Source organism: Falco naumanni, chromosome 5 (assembly GCF_017639655.2).
Source record: "Falco naumanni isolate bFalNau1 chromosome 5, bFalNau1.pat, whole genome shotgun sequence".
Classification (NCBI taxonomy): Eukaryota; Metazoa; Chordata; class Aves; order Falconiformes; family Falconidae; genus Falco; species Falco naumanni.
The window spans coordinates 59382627-59406114 of NC_054058.1; the positions used below are offsets into that span (position 1 = coordinate 59382627).

General features: G+C 39.1%; 1 protein-coding gene across 11 annotated transcripts in view; it reads right to left on the reverse strand.

Annotated features, from left to right (window-relative positions):
• Window positions 1-1936: 1936 nt before the first annotated feature.
• KCNC2 (potassium voltage-gated channel subfamily C member 2) overlaps window positions 1937-23488 on the reverse strand; it is a 108056-nt gene continuing 86504 nt past the window's right edge. For 3 of the 11 annotated variants that reach the window (XM_040596459.1, XM_040596460.1, XM_040596461.1), the window contains 3 exons: window positions 11418-12348; window positions 8840-9007; window positions 1937-5004 (listed from right to left, as the gene is read on the reverse strand). In XM_040596459.1, coding sequence (XP_040452393.1) covers window positions 4868-5004; window positions 8840-9007; window positions 11418-12348 — 1236 coding nt within the window. In that variant the 3' untranslated portion in view covers window positions 1937-4867. The remainder of the gene's footprint in view (window positions 5005-8839; window positions 9008-11417; window positions 12349-23488) is intronic. The other 8 variants (XM_040596467.1, XM_040596464.1, XR_005828187.1 and 5 more) reach the window with 8 other exon arrangements.

The window sequence follows — 23488 nt, forward strand, 5'->3', positions numbered from 1 at the left end:
TTGGTTCACAGATTAAAAAGGCCCCTGACACAGAGCATTATATTGATTATCATTAGCTGCATACATCTTAGCAATTCTGGCACCAGTTTACAGCACACACCTACAACATTTGTAATAGTGTCTCAAAATCTGCTGGAACAGCAACATTTTTTCAGTGCTGAATGGGGCTCCATAAAGAAAACAACTGCGTTCTAAGTCTGAAGGTCTTATAATCTGCTCATCTCCACAGTACATCACAGCTTTTGATCTCTGCACCAACCTTGCTGTTGCACTAGTTTACCTTTCAGAAAGATGGTCATTTTTGAAATTTTGACTTTACAGCTTTGAAAGGCAAAGAAGGAACAGCGTTTGGTAAATTGTCTTAATGGATGCATTGCTTCTAAATTCATTGCTTGTTTATCTAGTTTTGAATTCTAACCCTCAAGTCTTATTTATACAAGGATTAAATAGGTTTTTTTGACTTTTAAAGCAGGCCCAGAAATGCCCACAACTGCCCCTTGGTGAGTAATTGATCCCCAGGATACCCACACTCACACAGCATCTTCCTGCTTCATCCAAACCTCCTTCCTCCAGGTGCAGTTTTCTTCTGCAGGGCTGAAGGCTTCTGGGGGGAGGTCAGAGAGATCTGTTTGGCGTAAGCACATCACACTGTGAGAACCCCCTTTACAAAAGATCATTGTACCCACTCATTTTTAAGGGATGGCCAAAAGAGGAAGTGAATGCACATGTGCTGCCCATCCTTTACACAGTATCTGAGACACAACAACTGCATTACCCTGAAGAGTGAAATCTAGGTTCGAAGGCTTCCTCAGTCTAGGAAAGTTAAACCTTGGTGGCCTGCCTCCCATGAAAATGCACTTGCAGCCCTTCTTGGGCCAGAAGCAGAGGAAGAACAGGAGGGAGCTAGTCTTTGAGGCTGGTGGTTAAGCCAACTCTTCCTCTTAGAACAGTCAGATTTGGGTTGTAGTCTCAAGACACTTGAATAGTTAATGGGCTCACCTGGAGCTTATGCTCCAGGTGTGTTTTAAAAGACAGCATTTAAATGCGGGTTTGGTTCTCTACGGGAAAAATAAGTAGCTGCAATCAGGATATTCTGGACTCAAGGTCCTGTGTCGGTGGAGGTCCATCCAGGTTTACCATCCAAAGACAGTAGGTATCGGACATCATCTGTCCATCAGTGGTTTCTACAGTCTTGCCCAAAATGACACACCACCTTTTCTGCATCACATCTGGGGCTCTTCATTGTCCCCATGCAGCACTGAGGAAAGCCAGATACCTCTCTCTGGGTGCTTAGGGGCAGACATCAGACCTGTGTGACTGGAGCCGGCTGTAAGCCTTGTCCTGGCTAACCACTACCCCTCTTCTTTATGTGGGTACTCCTCACAGGTCACAGTAAAAGCAACTTTTAACCTTTGGGCAAACTGAGCACATCGAGCTTTTGTGGTATATCACTATAACACATATTCCAAAACTTGAACACTTCTTGATCATGTTTGCTGGAATCTTTCCTACACTCCAGTACCTTTTCCAAAATACTGTGGTAACAGTCTCTCAGATCAGGTGTACAGCTGTACTAGCTCCCTCACCCCTCTAAGACACTCTGCCCATGTATACAGGGATTTCACTGGTTGCCCCAAATACAGTACTGGACTAGGAGTTTTAGGCAACCATTTGCCACCTCTTTTTAGGTTGCCTTCACACCAGGATACAATAAACCTGCCTTGAGTCTGACAGTATCTAGCCCAGCTACAACTTCCACAGGAGGCATGGGGTCATTAACAAGCAGAAAGATTTTAAATTGTTTTAGAAGCCAGGTCATGCTAGCTTTTGAATAAGCTCCTTATGTACCCCAGGAAACTGGTTTGAGAATTGGCATGGCCAGTGGCAGGCAGGGGACTGATACAGCTAAAGAAAGCGCATGAGCCACTTCAGAAGATATGTTCCAAGTTCCTCCCCAGGTCTTTTGCCTTTTATTCTCCAATTCAGGTTATTACATTTCCACTGGTTTCCACCAGGGTTGTGCATGCACCTTGACATGTTCACAGAAGTTCCACAATACAGAGTTTCACAACTGGGACAGGTCCCTACAATCGGGACACCAGGGTGACAAAACAGATTCTGGAGAATTTCCCACTGAATAGGATGGAGAGAACATAATTACCACATCGTAGCACTACAATGCCTCATAAACATAGAATAGACTAGATCCATTTACCACAAAAATCACAGAAAGTAACTCATCAAAGAATATATCTTTTATGTAAAATATACATTTGTAGGATATAATTTTAATACATCTTTTATACTTACTGATATTGGGTTTGCAACACTTTGAGTTACAAAAAACAAACAAACAAACAAACCCAAAATAATCTTGCTGCCAGAATTTTTTTTCCCATAATACTTATAGTTTGAGGTAACAATGAAAGAAGACTGTGTGCTGTGAACAAAGTCAGTGATGTTTGCCTGCAGTCACATTTCTGTTATCAAAGTGAAAAGTAAACTTAAGACTTGGCATGTACACTAGAATTCATACAAATATAGGTCATGGCAAACTGAGAAAGCAAGGACTTATGCAAACCTACTCTGTTCATATTTGTGTTTGCAAAATATACCATTATTATGACAGAAGTCAAGACAGATGTAGTTTACACCACTATCATTATTAAGTGTGTGTCTGTTTATGATCCACAGCACAGCTTACTGCAGGAACCAGGAATACACACAGGGGTGAGGGTCTTTGCATGGAGCCTTAGCAGTGATGACTTGAATTCAGCTTTCCTTGCTATAGATAAAAACTGATATTCCATGCACACGTTTTATTTACAGCTGACTCATCAACAATGACTAGTCACCCCTTCCTCTGGCAGCAGTGATCATAAGCATTCTTTAATCTTCTTTAGCAAGCTCTACTTCGCATGTAAAGTCTCAGTGACCTCCTCAAGGCGTGAGTTGTTTATCAGGGCCCATTCAGCAGCAGCAGTCTTTTTCCAGTACAGTCCTTGGTATGGCTAAATTCCATTGTCCCTTTTTCAGCAGTCAAAAATCCATGATAAATTCTGTACAACACTGTAGTTAATATAACAGCAGCACCAGATATTATATTAATTCTTTTGCTAAAAGCTGTTTGCAATTATCTCTCTATTGACAACGTTTTACCAAAACTAAATTAATGTACATCTCTAAATATCAGAAATGTATACTTTGATAAATACATTATTGTACAAGAATTCTGACATGCAGATCATGCTGTTGGGCTAGGCTATATACAGAAGAACATGTTACATGGTCAACAGTAAGTTGCATTTCTTTTCCTAACAAAAATTAAAACATGACAATTGGGTATTATTCAACAATCTCAAGGATCTCTTAAGATTTCAGTAGTTATGTTCTTCCCCATGTAGTTCTAAAACTCTATGGTTTAGGGAAATTTTTCCTCACCAGCCCAGAACACCAAATCTGCCATTGCATTTGTCCTGTCACATAAACAGAGGTTAATATTGAATGAAAAAGCCACTAGAGGAAATACAGTTTCCGAACTGTAATGAATGTTGGTTGCTAAGAAGATTGATGCAATAGGCAACAGGTCAGGACTGTAAAGCCGCTACGAAAACCCACTTGAAAAATCTTCAGAGTGCTCACATGAGTTAGTCTAGATGATACTAACTTGCACTTGAAAAATATATGTACTTGTATCTATACACATAAGTATAGTCCATATGAAAAAAAGAGAAAAGGAGAAAAATATCCTTAGTTAAGCTTAAAAGAGGGGGCATTTTAACAGTATCTCTGTGCTTTATGGAGACAGATGGAGAATACAGTAGACAGGTTGCAAAACAGACAGACAAACAACATATAGGACAAAGCACCTCAAAAAACATTGACTGAAGAAATTTTTGAAGCTCATGAGCCAGAGGTATAAGGCTGGTCAAAAACCCGACTTGAGAACTACTACCCTCTTACAGTGGTAAAAAAAGCCCCCAATAATCTTCTCAATTTTACTTGGTACTCAGCCTTTGAAAATGTGGAAGAACCCTGGAGTAGAGAAATTACTACAATACCAAGCAGCACTTGCTAGCTTAAAATTGCAAGTCTGGATGGCGTTTACCTTTCTTGCATGTTTTGTGCCTTCCCCAAGCCATTAAGAAAGAGATCTGGCTTCTGCTTGCGTGTAACCAGTAATGACAACCTCTTTGCAGTTATCTGTGTGCAAACAACCGGAGACATTCAGAACTCTGATACAGCAATCCAGTACCAAAGTAAGTTAATCACAAAATAAAACCATTTATAAACAAGTAGATCATTAAAAATAAAGGAAAAGGTTAAACAAAGGAAAACAATCCCACATGCAGACCAGTTTATCAGTGCTTTCATTTCAGCAGGATGGTACAATGTGAAAACACACATCCAGAGCCCTCTGTGGTCTCCGTGATCAGCAACACTGCTTGTCAGGTGATGGAGACAGGATGGTCCATGCAAATGAGCAGACCCTTCAGAGCAGACATCTTCAGAATGGATTAGAGTCACAAGAAATGGAGGTTCAATGGAGTGACTGACAATTAGTTGGAAGCACGTTATTTTAAGTAAATCTCCCTGAAAATATGCTTATTTATTGAATATACTGGCCAACGGCATCCACTGTCCTTTTATTGCCACAGGAAAGTAGGACAATATAGTAGATAAAAGGAGAAGCACTACCTTAGGTAATCTTTAAAAGCTACCCAAGTGGCATTTCTTACTACTGACAGTTATATCATGCAAGAGTTATACCATATTTGTGGAGCCTATGGTTAATGCTACATTTATTTCCAGTATGTGGTAAACAATATTTGAATTAATACTATGTAGCCGATTGATGCCATCTGGTTTACAAGATGGAAGGGATGGGAGACCGAGAGCGCCTTAGAGGACAAGGTGAGCTGTAGGGTGATGTTACTGGAGACAGTCGCAGAGCATTGCCTGTCAAGCCAGCTATGTTGTTTAAGCTTCGAGATTTTTCATAGCCTTGTATGAGAAAATGCACAGACATCAGTTGAATTCAGCCAAAAAATAGACAAAGACAAACAGTACAATGTAATGTAATCCAGGGAGCTATCTGGGACTCAGAGGGAAACTGCCTGCAAAAGAACTCAATGCTGAGACATATTACTACCAAAAGATACTAATAAATAAAATTATTTAGAAATTAATGCAGCTATTCTTTCCCAGAAAATTAAATAGACCATCACAGAAGAGGTCTGACCTGCTCTTCCAGATCCCATCTTGTAGCCCATGCTGCTCTGCTGGCTTCAGCAGAGTTGCACAGATTGCAAGATAAAGGATCCCAACAAGGTTACTGGGTGAGCTACCTGGTTAAGCATAATCAAAATCTCATTAAGACAGACTATAAATACTTTTAGAATTATATAATCTCTGCTAAACCCAATTCCTAATAAAGGATGCTTTTTCTTTAAAAATAAATGAAGCCAAACCCAGATACATTGCATACAAAATATGTGCAAATCATTTCTGCAGAGGACTGAATGACAATATGGGAAAGAAGCTCCATCATCAGAAATATTAACCCTAAGACTTTGTGTCTAATATTAAAGTATAATAAGATAGCAGAGTGTGACATATTTTCAAATGTCTACTGATTGGCAAATTTAAAACACCATATTTGTGCTCTTTCTCCAGCTGACTCAAATGAAATAAATGGTACTAATCCACATAAGCAAGCAGCAAATAATCAATCATTAAACGAGGCAATCACATTATGCTTTACAATTTGGAGAGAACATTGCACTTGCAGACATTTCTGTTCACACACACTGTAGGCTCTAGCTACCTACTTTTTGCTACATATAGGTTGTTCTCACCTTGTAGGGGCTATGGTGTAAAGCAACGGAAAAGCACTGCTATTCATTATACCGCTATCTTCATACTCAAGTATTTTCAATAGCACCTGAATAAGACCACTTATGAGGAAAAGGATCAGCCCATCAGTCTAGAGGGAGATATCAGCAAGGAAATACAACAAAGATGAAGCCAGACAGGACCTCACTCCTCAAGTGCATGGATACACGCTTCACTGCAAGCATAAGAAGTCCCATTGACTTCACTGGCACTATCTATTTCCTTGAAGACAAGCATGCATGTAAGCATTTGTCAGGTTAAGACATTCAGGTACAAATCGCTTACAGTGAAATACTGAGTCTTTTCCCACAGAAACCGTAAAACGTCAGTGACAATACACCTAAACATTACATGGGATGTCAGCAGACTTTTTTTTTTTTTCTTATTGAAATAGTTACTGGCTCAAATTCCAGATCTCCAGATAACAATCATTTGTTAGCATCTTCAGGAAAAATCGTATCTTAGGTTATCTCCTAATGACAACTAACATACTTCTTACTTACTGAGAACTGCATACAGTAAAACTATACTTAAAGCAAATGTATAACCACATGTCTGCTAAAACATTGTGCAATGTTCTCTCCAGATTGCAAGGGCAGGCTAGACTGTGATGCTTCACAAACTTCTGATACATTTCATAAACAGCCTCCAGTTTCTGAGTTTTTATCGATATTTACACAGATTAGAAAGAATCATGTTTGAAAGAAGAATTGAGGGGAAGCACAATGCTAGTGTCTATACTTCACCTCCCCTATAAACATAAAGCTTAGCCCAAAACACCCCCCACCCCCTACAAAGCAGGTAGCTTTTTTACACAGAAACTAGGAAAGTATTTTTAAAAAATATGTTTCCTGCTACTTTTCTAATGATAAAAGCAAAGAACTGTTAGAGGAAGATGATAAAGATGCTAAAGAAAACAGGAACTCCTAAAAAATGAAAACCAGATACACAAGATGAATAGATATAGAAGCACGATCCAAAATTGGTACCTTCCAGCTATTTTAGTGGGGTTTGGATCAGCGCTGAATCAATAACATCTTAGAGATGGAGATAAGGTGTTAATGCAAAAAAGCTCAGAATAAATGATCATTGAACACAACCAAAATAACCAATCCAGGAACCAACCAAACAAGAAGGATGTACCAAAAGAAAGGAAAAAAATAAAATGAAAGAGCAGTAGACTTGATGTGTGAATTAAGTTCAAGTATTCAAAACCATTTGGATGCTACTTGAAGATGTTTTCTGCTTATGAGCTAAATTCCCCACACTGTATAAAAAAAATTTGAAATCCAGTGGCTAAAACATTTTAGCCTAGACTAAGGTTATCACCACAGCCAGTCAAAGAGCACATTCCTCACTGAGAAACAGTCAATTCTGAACTCTGAAGCCCCATTTCCCTAGTAAAAACTATGAAACAATTTTCTTTTGAATCTAGATTTTGAAATCAAAATGTTCACATGGTTCCAGTATAAAATGTGGGTTTTATTAACTAAATATATGTGATCTGCTCTAATTATGGTCATGGCCAAGCAAACAGCACTGAAATATTTATACTAACATTCCTAAAAGAAGTCAAGAAGCTTATCTTACAAGATGCCATGGCAATCTGCCTTATTCAGGTGTTACTGACCTCCTCAAAAAGGAGGACTCTTACCATTAAAGATATTTTAAATGATCCTAGTTGTGGAGAAGGGAGCGTGAGATATATGCTCAGTGGAAAGTGTCATAAATCTGTGCAAAAACATGTTTGCAGTGAAGTCCCATTTAATCTAAACTTTATATATGGGAATACAGGAGCATAGAGACAATAATATTTTTTACAAATACTATATACATTGAACTCTGGTTGTGTATTTGCATTCACAGGTTTTACCTACCGAGCTCATGCTCCTGAAATGTGGAAAAAAAAAAAAAAAAAGAAAAAGGAGGGGGGGGCGGGCAGGGGGCACAGAAAAATCTCAGCCAAAATTGTTCAGTTCTACATGGGTACTGCACATAAACTCCGAGATGAATGACTGCACATCAGCACTCAGGAACGTGAAACCTGTTGGGATGACACAATTTGCCAAGAAACCAAAGCAATTCTTATCTGAGGAAATCGCAAGACTACCACTGGCACTGCTATTTTGGGGCTATGCCTTGAGGTTAGTTTTGCAGCCACAGCCAGCTGTAGCCTGATGCGGTAGCCGCACTATCCGTCACTTTGGTGATACGTATAGCGACAGAAGGTTTTGCAGACTTCGCCTGGGGAACCCAATCCTACTGAACAGTGAGTGAGTAATCAGATTTGAAGAGGCTGAATAACTAGAAAGGCATTTTTAGCGCCTCGCAAACATTGTTTACTGTGGCTGAATTCTGGTTGGGGTAGACAGGCACCTTTTAGCAGCAGTGGTGTATAACAATGAGGAAACATTTTGTGGCACTATAAACTCAAACTTTTCTTTGAATGAAATTAAATAGCTCCTCATATGATATGCTTTGTTGTGTTCAGAACAAAAACGTTGCTTACTTCTGACATTTCAACCTTTTCAGTGTAATTTATTCAGCTGTAATTTTTACTGTTAAGTGCAGACCAAAGTTATTAAATTATTTTGGTTTTATTTGTCTTTTAGACAAATTTGTCTTTTAGAATGGCAAGTGGTATTGACTGATGAGTGGTTGAATGAGCAAGGTCTGAATTGCAGACTTTTCTGTTAAAGGCAACAGACAAATGAAGACACAAGTGAAATGAGGGTCCAACATCAAGCACATTTTGTGAAGACTAAAGGAGGTAGGTGTTTCTAAAAGGAAAGCAGGAAAAGAATGACTACGCGTAAAGAAAAAAGATACATTGTGAGTACAGTCTTTCTCCTAAGAGCATTGTGCACATCATCTTGCTTTAAGATTGCTTTTCACAAGCACATTGCTGAGTAACCTTTTATGATCTAATGAAAGAAGTCCATACCTTTCCTGATCCCTCCATCAGTAGCACACGTGTAATCACCTGTTGTCAGTAGGAAACATGTTCCCCCTCTTCTGTTTTTGTCTCTTGTACTAGAGCGTCTGATGGGAGGGAGCCTTTCACCAGGTGAGAGTGGCTGCTCACTTCCTGCACTGTCTTCACCTGATAACACTGGTTAAAGCACCATGCCCATTTACAGACAATAATGAATGAGGAAATGAGACATCACAAAGAGCTTATGCTGAATGCCGGATATTCCCATCACTCAAAAAATAGTTATAAGGTAAATCATTAGAAGAAAACAAGATTGCAATGCACCATTAATCAGTACAAAATAGCAAAGAGTATATCTTTTATTCAAGAACAAATGATCTTTTGACTTTCCTCTTCTCCTTTTAAATCTCATATAAAGTTATACTAAACTAACACAAAATCAGAAATAATCAAATCAAGGCTCAGTTAGTAGCCTATTATGGACTGTAATTTTTCAGAGCACAGTCAGCCTTGGATATTTCAAACAAGTATTTAATTTTTTCACTACCCTTTTTGCTAAACAAGAGGTCATGTTAGTAATTTTTACTTAGAATATGTTTTTTAGCATATTTTAAAGACAACCCCTCCCCCATGAGGGTTAAACTTTCAACATTTGGCACTAAAACCTGTTTAATAACACACTTAGCGTTCATTTCTATACTTAACACACACTGCTTGTCATCATAAGTATCCAACATTAAATGCTGTCTTTGGTCTCTGTAGCTCATTTTGTCAAACAGCAAAACTCTTACCTCTCCTGATTTGGCACTCCTAAAGGACTCTTTTAAAATTATGTACTATTTCAGATTCAGGCCACACTTCAAGAAAAAAATCTCTGCTCGGTACAGCACATAACAGGTAATGGCATATTATTGACTACAGCTTTACCTTTGCATTTAAACCCGAGCATGTGTTTTTCTGAACTGGTAATGCAAGGAGCTATATTCAGCCTTGAAGTTTTGCACAGAATTCCTAGTGGCTCTAAGAACATTCTCTACCAGAAATAAAGCTACAGTGCACGATATGAATGCAGTGGCACTACTGAAGAGAAAGTTAACACTTTAAAATGGCTCCTTTTTGCATATCTGCTTTCTCCCTAACTTCAAGGATTATAACACCTTGTAAGTAAAGCTGCGGACACAGAAAAGTGTCTCTTTGGTCTGATCACACTGAGTCTCCTCGATTCTGGAATACCTTTAGTAGAACCTGATGGCATGAAAAAGCTGTTATCATTAACACTTTAAAGATGTCTGAAAGTGTGTATCAGCCAAAGCACTATAAAACTAACTGTATTCCACCCTCAATGTGAGTCCTTTCAAGGGTTTCCATCCTCTTAAATATATTTAGGATGTTCAAAAAGCTGTGTCAACTTTGTCTGTGAACACTCACTCAGAGACTGAACCCGAGCTGCTTTGAACATAAATGCTATTCAGTAACAGAGCAACAGACCAAGATGGATAGTGTTCAGAGACTGATTTTCCAGAGTCTTCCTATTACAAAAACAGATTTCAATTACTGAATGACACCAGTCATGGGTGGTTTTGCTCTTATTATTCTTTAGCAGCTTTCCAACAGGAGTCTAATGACTAGTATGGGCACTCTGTAATCAGATTGTGCTTGGCCTAAGAATAAATACATTCAAGGAACAAACAAAAAAAAATCCTTTCTGCTAAAAAATTTGTTTTAACTATACTAAGATAAAATTTACTCTTTCATGTGAAGATATATGGAATATGGGGCAGTGGCTTGGAGGGGCAGAGGCTGCTATTTGATATGCATTTTCACAGCAATTAGCACAAAATATTCCTTATCCATCATTTGGAACTCTAACAAATAAGTTAATATAAATCACAAAACCCAACACTAATAACGATGATATTGCTAGGGGCTGTCATTTTCATTTTTTGTGAGATATTTTACATCAGCTATGCTATTATCATTCAATTAATAGTAAATATCATGCAATGTCTCATCTAGCACAGATGAAGGAGGTTCTTCTAGCCAGGGAAGCAGAATGCCAAATGGAAAGAAAGCTAGAAAAATAATTTCTTCTTATTTCCTTTGAGTGCTGGGCTTTTGATGTAAAGCACCTGCTCCTTTTAAATGACTGCTTCTTTGGAGGATCTTGCTTAACAGGCCACGATGTGGCACAGGCAAAGCTGACACCAGAGACAGACACTGAGGCAAAACACCATGGAGTCCAACAGGGTGGGACACGGTGGCTACTCAAATAGTCACAGTCATGCAGAAAAACAAGAAACATCCATACAACGCAACAAACAACAGGCAAAAGAAAAGGTTGATATCATCAGCAGGAAAGCATTCTCAACGGAGCAAGCAAAACTGTATAGACCAGCTACATAGAGGTTTGGGAACATTGCTATACCTATTTTGTCCTCTATGAGACTGACACACGCAAACACTGGAGGGGAGAAGGGTGGGAGCTACGTCTCCTCCTGGCAGAAAGACTGACTGCTTTCTGACCCCTACCAAACATACTGGTCTATAAAGTGTTTTCAGAGGACATGCATTTCCAGTGGGGTCTTACCTGATGATCTGTTGTGCTCCATCAGCTGGTTGTCCTTGCCCAAGCAGATGTCACCCTGTGTGCTATTGCAGGCCATGTTCAAGTCTGTCTTGCAGAAGGTGGGCGAGCTGGCTTGAGGAGCAGGAGGGATGTGCTTCTTCCGCTTCCTCGGGAGCTTCTGCTTTGCCATGGCCAGGGAGTAGTACATCCCAAAATTGTTAACTATCACAGGCACGGGCATGGCTATGGTGAGCACCCCTGCCAGCGCGCACAGGGCTCCCACCAGCATGCCCGACCAAGTCCGTGGATACATATCCCCGTATCCCAGGGTGGTCATGGTGACCACAGCCCACCAGAAGCCGATAGGGATATTTTTGAACTGTGTGTGCTCACTCGCTGATGGGTCGTTAGGCTGGGCTCCCACCCGCTCTGCGTAGTAAATCATGGTGGCAAATATCAAAACACCGAGTGCCAGGAATATTATCAGCAGCAAAAACTCATTGGTGCTGGCTCGCAGAGTGTGGCCCAGCACCCTGAGGCCCACAAAGTGCCGGGTGAGCTTGAAGATTCGTAGGATCCTCACGAACCTTACCACCCTGAGGAAACCAAGCACGTCCTTAGCAGCTTTAGAGGAGAGCCCGCTCAGGCCCACTTCTAGGTAAAAGGGCAGGATGGCCACAAAGTCAATGATATTCAAGAGGTTTTTGATAAATTCAAGTTTGTTGGGGGAAAAAACAACACGTACTAAAAATTCAAATGTAAACCATACCACACAGACTCCTTCCACATACGTCAGGGCAGGATCTGTCTCAATTTCATACTGTGGCCCAGTTTCTGTCCCGTTGACAACCTGCTCGGTTTTGTTTATAATAGTATTGAAAGCCTCATGTGTTTCCAGGCAAAAGGTCGTGATTGAAACTAGGATGAAGAATAAAGAGGCAAAGGCGATGAACTGAAACAAGAAGAGGGAAAAGAGACATCAGAACTGCACAGCTCTTCACATTAATACTAATAATGTCAGTGATCTTTACAAATCTTTTACTGATTCATCCCCAAATGATTCACAAATTTGTATGCATAAAACTTTGCATCTAGGCCAGAGGAGAGCAGCAGACAGCTCTGGCACGTGGGCCGGGAGTCCAGGAGCAGGGAAAGTCTTGGTGATGGACACCAGGACAGGCTACAACTTGTTAAGAAAGTGTAAACAAATTCTTTAATCTGTGCTGAATCATCTGAATTCCATTCAGCTGTCAAGATACCTTACACACAGCCGCCATCCACACCCACTACAGCAAGATTTAAGGCTGCCTGCTTCTCACATAGTGGTAAATAGGGTTGACCCCAATGGTCTTGAGATTACAGATCAGGAATGCACACCTGGCCTGAAGGGCACCTCAGAGGGTCCTAGGAACAGATCCAAACACTGGGTTTCCTTTGGATGTTCAATGACTCACAATTACAGGATATTTACTGATAGAACATGCCTTCTGTGTTACAGGTAGACTTGGTTGCACAGCCTGTTATCTTCAGAGTCATCCATCACTCACACTCTTGGGCAGGACTAAGAGTAAACCTGGCAGAACCTCTCTCACTGTGGTGGCAGAGCTTTGCCAGTGTGTTGGAATCCACAATCCTGCTATGAAATTACAAATCCAGGACAATCTGAACAAATAGGGAAATACAAATTTAGTTCTAGTGAAGGCACATGAATAGATAAAATACAGTTAAATAACCTGGAGGCAGCCCTCACAGAGGATTGTTAAGGACTTAAAACACATTTACAGCCTGATCCTCAACTCAGTCACCACAGTCAAGCACTGAAGAAAAGAGAACGTCCAGGACAGGGTCTCAAAAACACTAACACTAAGCCAAACAGCTGGAGTGGGAGATAAATTTTCTTCCACCCAGTAAAACACACCAAATGGAAAGGTGTTTTGAGGGCAGTTGTTCCTTTGGTGCAAAGGTTAACTTCTTTTAAGGGACAATACATTACCACCATATTAGCACTCCAGCAGCAATAGTGTGGTACATGAATACATGATGTGTTTAAATTGCTCCCTGAGCCAGGATTTATAACATGTTATCAATGTGTTTGTTATTCTGGATTTTCAGCTTAATAGACATTTTATAGCCAGTATTATCCTGAAAAAAAACTCTCTGAAGACTTGAAGATTTTCAAAGGTGTTAGGGGCCCAAAGAGACAAAAAGATACCTAAACAAGTTTTTGAAAATACCTAGCGCTTATGTGCTTCCTCACATATCTAGCAGCTTGAAAGTTGATCATTGTGTAGTATCAAGAAAGAAATACCTTTCTTTCAAAATGGCAGCAAATGACTAACCCTTTTGGCTTTGGATTTTTATAATTTTAAACTGTTACTTGCTACTAAAACAAAAATATATGATAGGGATCCCAGAACTTGAGGCAGGCTCTTCATCCTTTTATTATTTATTTTAGTAAATAAATGATGTATTTTATGTTTCCCTTAATACTACTTACAGACCACACAGGGTATCACTCTTTCAATCCATTAATTCCCAACCTGAAATTGAGCATCTTAAAGAAGCCCAGCAAGTAGAAACAAATATCATATCCGCTGCTACCACCCCACTGGAAAAGGCAGCTCACAGTCCGGGTTTGAGTGGTACAGGCAAGAGAAAATACGGCAGCAGGATGCTGCTATGTTACCACACCAAAATCTTGAATCTCATTGAAAAAATCTAGTTGCAGGGAAGACAGAACAGCACTCATACGCAAGAATGCCTCTGTTATGTCACTTTAATCCAGGCTGCAACATTGCAGCAAAAGTGATTTTGTGTACTTCGGGTATCTTGGTACTAAATCACCAAATTCAGTATTAGCACTCAGATTTAGTATTATGTGGAGTTCATTTGGGCTGGTACAATACTGAATGGTTGTGTTTTTCTAACAGACCATTTGTGAGACAACAAAATGTTTTCTCCGCAACAGTTAGACAGAATTGCTTTTATTCTGAGAAACAAGTTTAAATTTGCAATGCAGGTCTGGCAAATTTATTATATTCAGAGTCACAGGATATATCTATCTATCAATCAAAAACCCCCATATGTCTACCTATATCAGAGATTTGCAGCTTGTTTATGGCTTTCTTTCCTCCATGAAACAAAGTTATTACCCCAAGCCCCTCAATTACAAACACCCTAAATCTGCTATCTTTCAGAAAAGACTGACTCAGGGACCAAGCTGAACACTCATCATCCAGTGTGAACTTCTAGTCACAAGCTAAGCAAACAATCCTACGCTGCCTGGCTTATTTTTACCAAAAAGGCTTTTCTGCCTTTGCCTTAACAACAAAACTGCACGTTCATAGCTCATTGAGTCCAAACAACAGACACCAACATATATAAAAAACCCACAATCTTGTGTGAGACAACTAGAGTCAGCAAATACAACCAGATTTATATAACCTAAGTGATTTAATCTCAGCAGATCTTTGCAAAACCTCTCCATAAAATGGATATTTATCACACTAAGCCACTGGTGGGCTAAGAACAACCCTTGGGAGGCTCCTAGAGCATCCTCCAGCATCCTTCTACACAGTGAAGGAGGGAAAAAGCAAACAAATCTCTGAAGACTGAGGATCACTGAAGCAAAGTCAGCACTGTAGTTTGCAATGTGGGTGGGAACTTGTAATAGATAAAATATTGGGCAACCTCTTCAACAGCAACACTTTGGGGATTTCAGACAACTGTGAACATTTTTTTGTCTGAAAGGAACAGGAAATTACATTCAACCTGGCCAAACTAAAATTTACCAACAATTCTGCTATAATAAGGATTGAGCGTGTATTCAATAATGCCCTAAATCTAACATTTTTTAATCTAACATATTTACATAGGTAAATAATTAGCACCTGTTTCTGGGCTGTGTTTCAGAAAGAGAGTCCATTCTGTTCAGATCCTTTCTGAAAAAATGCCAAATACCAAGGGATTAACTACAGGTAGAACTGTCTGACAAGCTATTTATTACTATTTTGCTCAACACTGACATTGTGAAAGGCCACACTGCACTTGGCATGCAGCAGCTGGCAAAGATGAAAGTTTTTAACTGTGCTCCTACATTCAACGGTGCTTTGTTATCCCCTAAAGGAGAAAGCCATTCAATCATTTCCAAAAGCCGCTGAGTATCCTACTCTGTTATCCTAAAGGCAATCATTTCTCAAAGGTTAAAGCAAAGGCAAGAAAAAAACTATTAATCTGGTGACAGATTTCTTGATAATCCTGTAATTTCCTTTCAGAGCAATGTAAAACAATGAAATGTATATCTTGCCATGCACGTGATAGCATATACATCACTGATTTTGAGCAAAGACTCTCATTCCTTTATGTCTTGTTGCATTTTTAAACTGTAAATTCCTTGGATCAGGACATTCTGGACAGAGCTTACACAGCACCTAGGCATGATGAAACCTCATACACAAGAAGACCTACGAAGTTACTGCAACAGTCAGAGGGTTCAGAGAACATGCAAGAAGAAAATGAATGGCCAATGCAAGAAGGAACATTTTATCAGTCAAAGAAAAATGCTTAGGGATTTACATTAATACAGATACTTCTTTAGTATTACACTACATAATACTAGGCAATGAGTTGAAAAGAGAGCAGTTGTAACGATAAAAATGAAATTAAGTCATGTGCTATCGTCACTCAGTGCTTTCTTTCTGCTTCATCCTAATTCCGTCTCTCTCATTTTGAAGGTAATGAGCCTCTGAAAACACATCCATTTCTGTTCACGCGGGCAAGCACTACATTTCAGACAGTCGGTACAGATCCAAACTCCCACATTCTCTGGTGGATGGCACCAACCAAGTTCTATTCCTCAGTCCTGCTAATGTCGACAATAACTGGGGTACCACACGCAACTTTATGGTTTTAGTTTCTTTTTTCTTTTTCTGAAGCACACAAATATAAAAGGAGTTAGCTTGATCAGCATTTCAGAAAGGTCACAGCAAGGGACAATTTTTCATTTGAATCATTAGCAATCTTTCTTTCACTGTGAAGTTCTGCAAACTCAGGGTTTGATTAGTTACAAGACAAATTCAGCCTTGGTATACAGCGAAACAGCTTAATTGAATCCCTTTTTTCACACAAAGATTGTGGCCCAAGCACACGGCTTCAAACTCTTTGGAAAAAAAGTTGAAGAAAAATTTTCAAGTAAGATACAAATAATCACAATCCCTTTCTCATTTCTTAAAATTCTTCAAAACTAGTTGTTTCTTGTTTGCTTCAATGGAAGAGATACAATTTTCTTTCTTCATTTAGGTTTTCTTTTTTCCCCTCAGGGACAACAATTTTGTAAGTGTGAGAATGGTTGTTCAGACACTCCAGGGCCACCAGGCCAGCCTTTTTCAAAATGGGAATTAATACAAATTGAATTAAAATGTTCTGCCCATTTTTGCCAGAACAGAGCAGTTAAAAGTTACAAAAAGTTCAGTATGCAATAGGCAGCATGCAGAATGTTCCTCATTAAGTAGTTAAAGCTCTCAGTAGGCTGCTGATTCCCTCTGCTCACATTTTGAAGACAGCGTGCACCCAATTTTGTTCATGTGTGTCAGCATCACATTTCAGTCAATTTCGGTACAGATTCTAGCTCCCTAGTTGATGGGATCACCAGCCAAGCTCTGTTGCTGAGTCCTGCTAATGTTCACGGTAAGTGGATTAATCATCTACAACCTCAGTTTTAATGAAGCACATAAATCTAAAGCAAGTGTCAGATGCCTGCATATAACTCACTGGAAGTAGGAAACATTATGGTTCCTATTTTGAATTCAGTGTCCCATGGGGAACTGAGTTGCTCAGAGTTTAAAGCAATTTCAAAAATTACAACCAGTTCTAGGACTGTAAATCAAACAGTCTGTGGATGATCAGAACTTCTGTGTGTCCAACGTTATGTTTTAACTTGCACATAGCTCCTATAGTGCCTTGAAGAAATTGTCCCTTTAAAAATTGTGGCTGTAAATGACCTGACAACAGTCTTGTAGGCCATGTCTGGATTTCACGGTATGAAAAGGCACCTGGTCAGAAGATGCTGTGGCTCACCTCTAACCAACCTGCCCAAATTTCCTTTCCAACACAGACCAAGACATGGGACTGATTGCATGACTTGCTGTCCTGTGATGGAGTCAATTCTAAGGTTTATCAGTTTAGACACAGCCCAAATAAAAGAGCATCAGAGCTAGAAATCAATCCTCATGCTCAGGTGTATTACTCATATTCACAAAATCAGACTCATACTACTCTGCATTCAAGATATGCTTTATCTGTTGATCCCGCACCCTTGAAACAGGCTATTTCTACACATTATTTAGTATTCCAAGATGGATGAGTCATAGTGAGGAAGTTAATACACAGTTAACTGTTGGTAGTCACAGTCACCCTTACTTGTTTCATAGTTAAGTTTTGAATAAAATCTCTCACAATATTTCAGTATTTTCCCAGAAAGAATCTGTATCCCGTCTGGATACAACTTGTTCTGGGGCTGGATCTCAACACCTCCTCCTTCAACTCCCCTCACTGTGCAATGCATATTTTTTAACATGAGTATTCAATAGCAGCTTTTAAGGTTCAGTTAGTTCATTTGACTCTCGTTCCAGTACTTAGAAGGTTTGCCCTTGACACACTTGACTACAGAAAAAGAAAACTACTGAATATTTAATAAGCCCTTGGAAATACAACATTTAATATTCTTTAAAGCAGGTACAGAATCGCCTTTAAAGAAAAAAAGATTACAATGTTACTTTAAATAAATATCTTCACAGGCACATTATGAGACTTGATACATGCATGTGGCTGGAATTTAAAACAATTTAAAACACCCAATAATCTTCCCCACCACACTTTGTAGACTAAAAATACAACTATAGGGAGATGGTCACAGAAAAGAGATTGTGTTTTATTTCTTAAACAAATCAGCTTTGGAAGCTTGCTCAGTATTGAAACCAAAATACTTCTTTCATTACGAAAGATGAGGTTACTGAATGACTTAACTCTTCCTGACCAAAACAGCAGTAGGGGAGTTTCCACAGTCATCAGCTCTTTGCTTGCCTAACAGATCATTCATGCTGAACACAACCCTCAAAACAGAGCAACTTTTCTGTTGGATAACAACATACTTAAAAGGAAAGATGTATTTTTTTTTAATACTATACTTATTTTGAAAAATCAAAAATAAATTTCCATATTTTCAAGATTTAAAAATTATTTCCGGTGATGTCGGTCCACATCTGTTAGCTTAAGCCTCATCTTTTCATAGTTCAGAATATGGTACAAATTATTTGAAAAAATTATTGATTCAGTTTCTTCCTCTTACTAGCCCTCTCACCACTAGAGGCAAGCTGATCTATGCATTAAACACATCTAATCTCACTGACTACAAATATTTAGTCAGATATATTCATTAAAAGACTCTGTTTTACAGTTTTTCTTCATATGTACTCTAAAGACTCAGTGATCAATGCTGGTTTTTAGAATAAGACAGTTATAAGGGGTTATACCAAATTAAATATTCCCACCATAAACGTTATACTCTGACTTTTTTTTTCTCTCAAGGTTCAGCAAAGAAAAGTCTTTGTTCCTGTAAATCTTCCATATATTTGTTCCATAATACTCTCCACAAGCCTTTTTTATTCTTCCAGAAAGTCAAACCCCCGTTACTTTACGGAAACCCCTAGTCTTCTCGGAGTGAGATGCAGCCAAACAGGGAACAAAGCCAATGTCACGTCCTGTTTCCAGTCATAACTAACTTGCGATGCTGATCTTTAAATCTAGTTTTATAGTTGCTTAGTCATATAAAACAAAAAAACCTAAAAATTCAATGTAAAAGATTTGGGTGTTCAATGGAAATATGATTCAACTATGGATGTTACTTAAGCAGAAAAAGAAACTGCATTTGTAAACTACACGGCATACTTCACTCTAATGAGCATCAACTAACACTGGAATGAAATCACAGATTTGGGCATCACTTCCAGCTTTAAGGAGAGTTGCGTCTGGGTTTAGATTTGACAATTGTCCTCTTTTCTGATTTTAACACAATAGATTTTTTTCCCTCTGCTTAATTTCATCTAGCTATCAGAAGATTACCAACATCATAATGTGATTTCAGAATGAGCTCTTGTGATGACCCTAACTCTCTATATGGTTTAACGTTCTGTGCGGTGAAATTTAAATTATCTCACCAAACAGATCATCTGTTTCTTCACGACTCAAAGTTGCTATTCTTCCTTAGCTATAAGCTCCCCTTGGAACATTTCATTTCACGAAGAAAAAAACTCAAAAAAATGTCTCATATGTTTTTTTGGTGTGAAGCATTTTCAGTGCATTGCATCTGGGTATACTGAGTAAGGAAACCAAATACTGCCAGTAGCTACTAACCAAACTACTGGCATTTAAAATGTAAACTCAAGGCAAATATGCTATCAGTTTGCTTCATCACTCATAAATCATAATCTCTCACATTATCACTCTCCAAAGATTAAGGGATGGATACAGACACAGCGTTTTACATAAATCTTCAAAGGAAAAACAAAAACATGATACATGAGGTATCAGGCACTGAGACCAATTTAATGACTCTCAAAATCTGTCACTCATTCTCTTTCGGGGGGATAAGGCGGAATTTCAGCATTAAGCTGTTTTTTAAATGTCTACATAAAGATTTAACAGCCCAGCCTTAGCATCCTAATTGGGAAGCTCTGGACAATATAATTTCTCAACCAACATCAAGCCACAGTTGGTAGAATGTGTTTTTGTTTTCATCCTGTGAAAGTTGTCTACTCTTTTCAAAACCCCAGTACAGTTCTTCCTCATTTGTACTCTCTCCTGCTAACATTACTTGGCATTCAATTTAACAGTTAACATTCTGCTGCTACAATTCTACACATAATCATAGCTGAATGAAAAAAATCTATATATCAATACAATTTTATTGATATATTGTTTAAGAACAGCCTATAAGTAATATACTATGCATAGATTTATAGTAGGAAAGTATTTACAGCTCAGACTGGCTACCATCTGTACGTAGTAGTGGGAACACAAATGTTCTCTTGCTTGCTCATTCTTTTCCCATTTGTTACAGTTTTACAAAGCAGTTGTCTTTCATTACCAGCTGGAGCACAAATAAAAAGGTTATGAATGCTTCTTTTCATATTCAGAAATCCAGGTCTACAATTAAGTCACTCTAATTCAGCTGTCAGGTAAATCAGCAGCCTGACACCAGCCTGACCCAGATACATACTCAACCCAACAAATCTTAGGCATGTCTACATTTAAAGCAGATCATAAAATAAAAAGTTAAAAATTATGCTGCATTTTAATTGCATTTAAGTGACATATATCTTCTCAAAGGACTCAAAACTGATTTACAAACCTACCCTGATATAGACACATGTCCTGCTGTTTAGCAGGGAAAACTTTTTCACTGCTGAGGAACTGGAAAGAAGATGTGACAATGTGTTCCAGCGGCAGGGCCACACTTCATGCACTGGGAGTCCCCAGGACAGGACTGACCTGCTGCCCAGGACATTCCCTGATACTCTATCCCTGGTTGCCTCACATCCAAGGAAACTACTAATTTCCTAAATGACCAGTGCCATTTCCCACTAGACAAATGATAATCATCTGACTTTGTTGTCCCATTGAACTGCTAAGTCAAACCATCATACCGACACACAATATATATCCCACTGTCTGTTTTTCCTCCTGAAGACTCAGCAGAACTGCTTGAAAAGCAATTATGCTGCCTCCAGAAGCTTCCTTTTCCCATCCCCTTGAATTTATCAAGCTTGTTTCACTTGTGATCTTTCTGAGCAGTGACTATCGCAGCAATATTTTAGGTTTTACAGCCAGTTGTGCTGATTTTTTTTAACTATACTTGGCATCTATATTCTAGCAATCATTTTTTTAAAAAGGCATCAGCAAGGCTTGCTTTGACCTTGCCTTATTGAAAAGGTCTGCATGGTTACACGGCCTGATAAGCAAACCGCTGACACTCATTCATTAAACACTGCTATAAATCAAACAGGCAAAATATTTCCAGCGGCTGAAAAAATGCAATGAATGTTCTTCTTGGCATCAAGGCAAAGGGGAGAAAAAGAATTCCCAGTCCATATTCTGGGTCTGCTATCAGACATTCAGAGGCTTCTTGTAACTAAAAGAGCATCTTCCAAAAAGAAGCCTCTGAAAGGCTGAAGAAAAGCATATTCTGAATGACCTATTTAAGCCAATCCCAAATTTACATGCTGTGCCAAATTAGCCCCTCTGTGTGCTTTGTTTTCTTTCCCTAGACTACCCACTGTTCACACCATTACAGCAGAGATTAAGCTCTGGGACCTGGCAACTTGAAATACTACACAGGCAGCAACCGTCTTTCTGCACTTCATTTATCATGAGAAGGTTTCATTTGGCTCAACGGGCCAAAACCGGTAAAAAAAAAACCCTTCAGTATAATACTATTTACTATTAATAGACTTTCACACCCATGCAGACAAATGGAGAAAAGAGAGGAATTCTTAAGACAAATTCATGAAAATTCTATTATAATGTAGTTTGCCTAGTACATAAATCTCATGTCCATTAAAATTACAGAAACATTTTCAGCCCTATCATCTCTGTCTCACTTAAGCACTCAGGCTCATTTATGTCTACTTTTTCTCTCACTCAAAACAAGTCTGATGGCCTAATTTAAAATTACACTTGGGTGATTTAGAAAACTAAGATTTTGAGGCTTGATAACCATTAAGATTTGTAATAGAGCCCATCTCAGCTTTCATCAGAGAAGCCTTATAACCAAACCATGTAAATTTTTTTGGGCCATTCCAAACCTAATCAAAACATGCTGGAATTATTTATGAGTTTTCCAGACCTGTGACTTCCCACTACTTCTCAAAAATGGAAGGGACAGAGCCATTTCCAGGATACTCCAAAAACATGCGTATGCAGAGCCTTCAAATAGCTGACTACCAGGTCTCTTTTGACTGGAAGCTCTTTCTTCCTTACACTAATAAAGCAGCATTGGTTTAATTTTTCATACCTACACCACAGTAACACAATACAGTTGATATTAGCTGTTAACCTTGTTTCATGATTGCAAATCAGTTGGGGGAAAGCAAAAACATAATGAATAGGCTACCTAGACTATGGCATTACCTAAATCATAGTTGCTTGGTATGGTAGTCTTGATGACGAGCTTCCACAGCAGCAGGTTTTGTGGAGTAATCTAAATTCAATAAAAGCAAATGATGAACACAGAAACTTCAGCCTATGGATTCTTACAGGAACTGTCACAGTTACAATCCAGTAGATGAAACTCCTCTGCCATTTGCACTAGCAGGGTTGCCAGCAACAAGGAGAAGTTTAACTGACACATGGTAGAGCACACAGTGCTGAGATTCAGCAGTCTCAAGCTCTTTGGTTCTGACAGGAACATCCTCTAGGGAGTACAGATTTTATTCCCCATGTGTCCATAGCTTGCTCCTTACTGCATTTCAGACTCCAGTGTGCTCCTGCCCTGGTACTGTCTCTTCCCTGTCCTTCACTCCCTTTCTCAACTCCAGCTCTATTCCTCAGGTTTACAACTGGATCCCAAACTTTCCTCTTCTCCTGAGCAACTTGTTCTTATCTTTTTTTGTAATCCAGGTCCTATACCTCCAGTCATTCCTTATTTTCATACACAGCTCTCTCTCCTGAGCTGATGCACTTCCCCTCTTTCAGTGGTCCTCCTCCTGCCTCAGCCTTCACTTCACATGCTACCCTGGCTCTTTGTCCAGGCTGTTTGCTCAGACAACCCTGTTTTCTTCCTAGTCTCAATCTGTATCTTTCTACCTCTCTCCACATTTGTGGAAGATCTTCAAGCCCTTCTTCTCTGACATACATCACAACCACCTTCCTGATTCCCATCTCCAAAAGCAACTTCATTTTCCTTCTGCTCCAGCACTGATAACACCCCATGGTCTCCTGGTCCAGCCACTCTCAGGTATCTTTTCTGCTTCCGCTGACAACCTCATCAGGATTTTTATGCCAGTATACTCTCCCTGTGTGGTTTCTGTGACTTTTTA